This window comes from Galeopterus variegatus, unplaced genomic scaffold, assembly GCF_000696425.1.
Source record: "Galeopterus variegatus unplaced genomic scaffold, G_variegatus-3.0.2 Scaffold4073, whole genome shotgun sequence".
Lineage (NCBI taxonomy): Eukaryota > Metazoa > Chordata > Mammalia > Dermoptera > Cynocephalidae > Galeopterus > Galeopterus variegatus.
Genome location: NW_007730184.1, coordinates 131,999 through 137,998, shown reverse-complemented (window position 1 = coordinate 137,998; position 6,000 = coordinate 131,999). Strand labels below are relative to the sequence as shown.

At 31.9% G+C, this 6,000-nt stretch overlaps 1 protein-coding gene across 3 annotated transcripts in view; it reads left to right on the top strand.

The window, feature by feature from the left end:
• The window catches only part of UBE3A (ubiquitin protein ligase E3A), an 81,137-nt gene that overhangs the window by 52,239 nt on the left and 22,898 nt on the right, over positions 1 to 6,000 (top strand). For all 3 annotated transcript variants that reach the window (XM_008586663.1, XM_008586662.1, XM_008586664.1), the window contains one exon: positions 3,014 to 3,158. In XM_008586663.1, the coding sequence (XP_008584885.1) occupies positions 3,014 to 3,158 (145 nt within the window). The remainder of the gene's footprint in view (positions 1 to 3,013; positions 3,159 to 6,000) is intronic.

The window sequence follows — 6,000 nt, the reverse complement described above, 5'->3', positions numbered from 1 at the left end:
AAAAAAAAAAAAAAATTGAAAAAAAAAATATTTCTAGTCACTGTGGAGAGGCAGTAAGCATAACAGTTAAGAGCTTCTTTCCTGGATTGGAATCTCCGTTCCGTGATTTACTAAGTGTGACTTGAGAAAATTACTTAACTTTTTGTTAACTTAGGGTCCCCATCTGTAAAATGGAATTGATGATATTACCTATCTCATATGGTCATTGTGAAGATTAAATCAGTTGCTATATGTAAAGTGCTATATAAGTGCTGTATATTGTTTTTGCTGGTATTCATGGAATATTTTTGTTCTATTATGTCATGGTTGTTAGGTTTTCAGACAAGCTGGAAAAAAATTTATAACCATTAAAATAATAATGATAATAACAGCAACAACAACAGCTAGTACTTATAAGCACTGACTGTGCAGGGAATTCATCTAAGCATTTCACATGTTTATTGTTGTATTATGCTTATTTTACAGATGAATCTAAATCAAAGAGAGACGTAGAGTTTATTTTTAAAGTTACCATAATAGAAAATATTGCATTGAATTCTTTTGGTACCCAAGATGGGGAATGTAGAGTAGAGATTGGTGGAAGTGGACAGGACTGTAGTATCTTATTAAGAATGAAGATAAATTTGCCTCATTTGTATGACATGTTCTAGGTGGAGCTAAGGATAGAACATAGGGCGTCTGAATCTTGTGGAAATTCTCCACTAAATCCTTTAAAAGAAGTCATTTATGAATGTTAATGGGGAAAAGCTACAATATGCACAGTCTAATTATTAGGTAATCTTTTTTTCTTCATTGTGGAGTATATTATATTTGATGTAAGCAAGTTTGTCTTTGTATGTAAAGGCAGGTATAAACATTGACTTACATCCTTTAATACCTAGCTAGTTGGGAACCTGAAGAAGAAAACTAGAAATGGGTTACATGGCAATTCTGGCCTAGTACTGCATTTGAGCTGAGATGGTAATTCTAATTTCAGTCTTTAAAATTCTATTTACTCTTTATTTGGAAACAGGTTTCCAACTAGAACTATTTTTTTTCCTCAAGGTTATTTTTGAATCTACATTTGTTTGACTCGAGTCTCAGAACTAGGCCATGTCAGGTTCCTTTGGGTGCATAAAATTGTGAATCTTTTGTTTAAAGAGCAAAGTCGTTTTAAAAAGTAACAGTATGATGTGTTATCTTCTTAATATTGTGTACTCTATAGCACTCTTTCTCCTATATTCTTATTAAGACTTCACAACTTTGTAGTATGAAGAGTAAGTATTCCTTTTTTTTTTTTTTTCTTTGCAGATGAGAAAACTGAGGCTTAACTGAGTCGCTTGCTAAAGTTTTAAAGGTTAAAAGTTATGCTAAGTGACAGTTGGGACTAGTAAGGAGTATTTGACCCTTAATCCTTCCACAATAAAATGCTGTCTCAAAAATAAAATCTCTTAATATAACTTGGCCTAAAAATGATTTTGTAAATGTTAGATAACCACTGTTGAACAAGAACAGACATTTTTAAAAGCTAAAGACTTAGTTTATGGAATTGTAGAACCCCAAATTTGAAGATATTCACAGATAATTTCAGCCAGTTTTTTTTCAGACTTTTTTGACTGCAACCCCTAGTAAGAAATACTTTACGTGACATCCCAGTACACACATACATATCCATCTGTACAGCTAATTGAAACAAAAGTTTCACAAAAGAGGTTTCATTACTGTGTGAAATACATTCTGATTTTTTTCCCTTTGTTGGTTGCAAATCACTTAATGGATTACACTGCCCACTAATGAGTTGCAGTTGGTAGTTTGAAAAATGATCTAGGGCAATCTGACCTGATTCGTGAATTTAATATTTTATTTTTATAGACAAACCAAAATGCCTGAAGGAGTATTGTTACCTAAAGTTCATTACTTTAGTACTATAGTAAACTTATTCTATTGCTGTTCGCATTGCTCAAAACCATTTTTAAAATTCCATTTAAAATAGTTGTAATAACCTGAACACTCTTAAATATCCTGTTCTGGCAAATTTTCATCTTCAAGAGTAAAAAATTTTTTTTTAACAGCCAACAGATGTTTGAAGGCAGTTTGGCAAATAAGATGGATAATTAATTAGGCATACTGTTAGTAAATTTTAGGTAAATAAATTTTCTATAAAAACAAATTACAGTATAAACATTTCACATTAAATAAAAAACAAAACAAATTTATATTAGAATCCAGTGTTGATTTTATGATTAATCTCAGTGACAGGTTAATCACTTGTGCATTCATTGCTCTGTACATACAAAAAGTATTGCTGAAAGATTTACTGTTGAAAAATGCTAGACACTGTGGTTTGTTAACTGTTAGAAGTTAAGAGTAAGGACATAAGCAAGGAAGGGTATGTTTCACCTGCTTTCAAGAAAATGTAGGTATGAGTTCTAATTCATTAAAAAGCCGTAGTTTATACTAAGTGCTTTTATGAGAGACCTTAAACTGTTCCCTGTTTATCCAATGTAGTTTTCTTAATTGAAATTATTTTACTCATGCCTTAATAGATATTAAGACTTAATTAACTCTTGAGTTTCAATTCTAATAAACATAAAGGGCTACTAGTGAACAATTTTGAAATCGAACTCTATACTCCATTGTTTTTGCTGAAATGATTTAATTTGAGTAGTCACTTAAGCACTCCTCTTTATTAACTTCTTTCCATGTCCTAACTGAATAGCCCAGATTTCTTGTATGTATACAAGTAACAGAAAGTCTTACTCTGTTAATTTTATAAGAAATCAGTAAAGCTAAAAAGTAACCCTTTTACTGTTTGGTTTTCTTTTATCCTATTTTTTATTATCTGTGAGACTGCATCTTTGTCTTTACTGGCTTTTTATCACTTTGCTTTCTGTTTCCATTTAAAAATAAAAAGCCAATATTTTTTATTTGTTCCCTTGCCCTACTCCTTTTTATTTTGCTTCTACTTCTTATTTGGCTTTTATCCTGCTACTGGCAGTCACATTCGTTTCACATTTATCTTTTCAATCACTAGCTAGAGATGATCGCTATGGAAAATCCTGCAGACTTGAAGAAACAGTTGTACGTGGAATTTGAAGGAGAACAAGGAGTTGATGAGGGAGGTGTTTCCAAAGAATTTTTCCAGCTGGTTGTGGAGGAAATCTTCAATCCAGATATTGGTAAATATCTGTGGTGTCATATCCTTTTGAAATAAGAATTTGTTTACTTTGGCTTATAATTCTAAGTTATGAAGAGCAGCAAAAAAAGGTTTTGGTATGGATTACCTAGAATCATAGATAATGACTAAATTTGTGGGTTTCTAATAAAGGAAACTATCTCTTTGGTAAATTGAAAAACAGAAGGATTTCTTTGCTCTTTGTAATCTAAAACAGTCATTAAACTCATGGTGTTCCCGGAGTTTCGAAGAACAGTGGTTTGAAAAATGTCCCAAGTGTTCAAGTGGTTAAAGTTCGGAAACACTAGCTGATATCAAATTAACTGGATTCGTTTGCTAAAACGTTTCTTGGGGCTTAATATAGTAATGTTTCCCTCAAACTTTTTTGACCTCTAGAACCCATTTTTCACCCCACACCTAATGATATTTGCTTCCCAGAAGAGTTTTCATTGAACACAGTTTGGAAAAGTCTGATTACGTATGTCAGTTTGAGAGTGAAGGATCAAAGTTTCCATTTTTTATCCTTTTTTTGTGTGTATTAGACAAAATAGGTCACGTAGAACAGGGAAAAGAGGGAAAATGCAGCCTCTTGGATGGTGTGCTTAACTGGATTATTCTTAGTTTGTTCAACTTCTACAATATAACCATTTAGTTACTGGGCTTGCTTACATTTAAATTTGAATATGTGACAATTACAGGAAAAGGTTTCCACTAAAGTTATCATTAGAGTTGTGGGGAACTTGTCATTGAATAACGTGCAGTTTCCCTTAAGCTTTGAGAGTTGACCTGTTACAGCCTGTTGATTGTCAGTATGTACACTGAATTGACCTTTCTGTTATTGTTGTGTGTGTGTGTGCGTGCGCGCGCGTGCGCAAGCACTTTGGATTCATGATATAATTACAATTAAGGTGAGACTAACTTATTCATATTTGCGCGCGCGCGCGCGCGCATGCGCAAGCACTTTGGATTCATGATATAATTACAATTAAGGTGAGACTAACTTATTCATATTGTAGCTAATGTTTATTAATCAGAAGGCTGTGCCATTTGTATGTAATTTGTTTAAGGTAAACCAGAGACACACAAAACCATGCCCTTTTTGTGATAGAAATTTATGAACTTTATAAGGAATTTATAAGCTTCATAAGTTTGGTAAACTTTAGCTCTAACTTTTGATATATCTAGAAATGCTATGAAATATGCTATGAAATATGCTTGCATTATATGCAGAAAAACTTTTAAGAAAAAACATACATTAAGCACTTCCAGTTGATAGTAAAGGTAACTGAAATGATGGCAGTAGAAATATCAAAGGAATATTTTATAAGAGGCATCCTTTATGGTGCTTTTCTTCCATGGACTTGAAAAAATGTGTTGCAAATGGAATCTTCTTAGACTTCAAAATTTCCTTCAAAATAGGGTAGTGACCTATGTAATTTGTATTTTCATTGACTTATAGTTTATTGCTCTTGAGACCAAGGACATGCATTGTGACATTTCATTAAATTTATTAATTAATTGTAATTATTTAGCAACTGCTTTTGACCCTACTTATACCATATTATAACCAAATTAAGTTTTTAGCACGTCCATGGATATTGTAACTTGGTCTAAACTGTGACACTCAAGTATGAATTGGCTAAATTTCAACCCTTATTTCATGAACATTAAACTGTATTAGAAAAATGTCCTATTCTTAATTTATGCTCTTAGTAATCAAGGTGACATTTTAAGGTTTTTTCTTTTTGAAAACTGAAAATGAAGGAACATTTTAAAGCCTTTAAAATTCTTACAAACTGATTTAAAAATATGCTATCTTATTGATTTCTAAACTCTTTTTTCTATTGGGAATTACATATCTTTTTCAGACCTGATTCTTAAAATATTTTCATTACTTTCACAGTAGCAGCTGTAAAACATGTAGTAAAATAAGTTGTAAATTTAATTAAATGTTTAATTTTTCCTTAGGCATTTCTTTAAAAGGGAAAAAGATAATTCTGTCTTAGTTACGCTCATTCAGACAGGTAAAACCAAACATTTTGTTTTTTTAATGAGTGGTTTAAAGAAGGTCTCCATGTTTGAGTTTTGAATAGTGAAGACCATGTGAAAATGAAAGACTACAAAACTACTTTTTTTTTTTCTTTTTCCCTTTTTGTCTTTTTTTGTGACCGGTAACGGAATCGCAACCCTCGGTGTCGCGCTCGTATAACTTCGTATAATGTATGCTATACGAAGTTATTACGATTTGAAACAATGAAACTCACCAAACTCCTTAATATTATACTTGAGGAAAATGAAATGTAGAGAGATTTTGGCCTGCAGAAATGAATGACAGAACTGGAAGTAAAACTCAGGATTCCGGGTCTCACAGACAGATGTGATTATGTGATCTAGCTGTTACCTACATTTAAACTTTGTATTTAAGCTGTAATAAACTTTTCTTCATCTGTTTATGGAGAGCATGAAAAAATTAAATATATCTGGATAATCTAAAAGTCTCATTTTAATCAGTAGTTTAAGCCTACTCAGTAGTGAACTGTTCATCATAGAGTCTAACAAGTTGTCTGTGCTAGCCTTTCTAGAAAGTGAGAAGTTTATTTTATTGAGTACTACTTCTACTTAAATATCCATATAGTTAAGTGATCTTTCTTCAATTACAGATAAGGATGGATTTGATGTAATAGCTGAGAATATAGTAAGATTTTAAGTAATGGGGTCTTCTTTTTGATTCTTGTAAATCTGGCAATATGATATTTTTATATTGAGATGTCATCCTACCTAGGTATTCTGGGGATGTTTTGATATCAGGTCAATTTTTAAAAAATGATCTCTCTCACGCTCCTAAG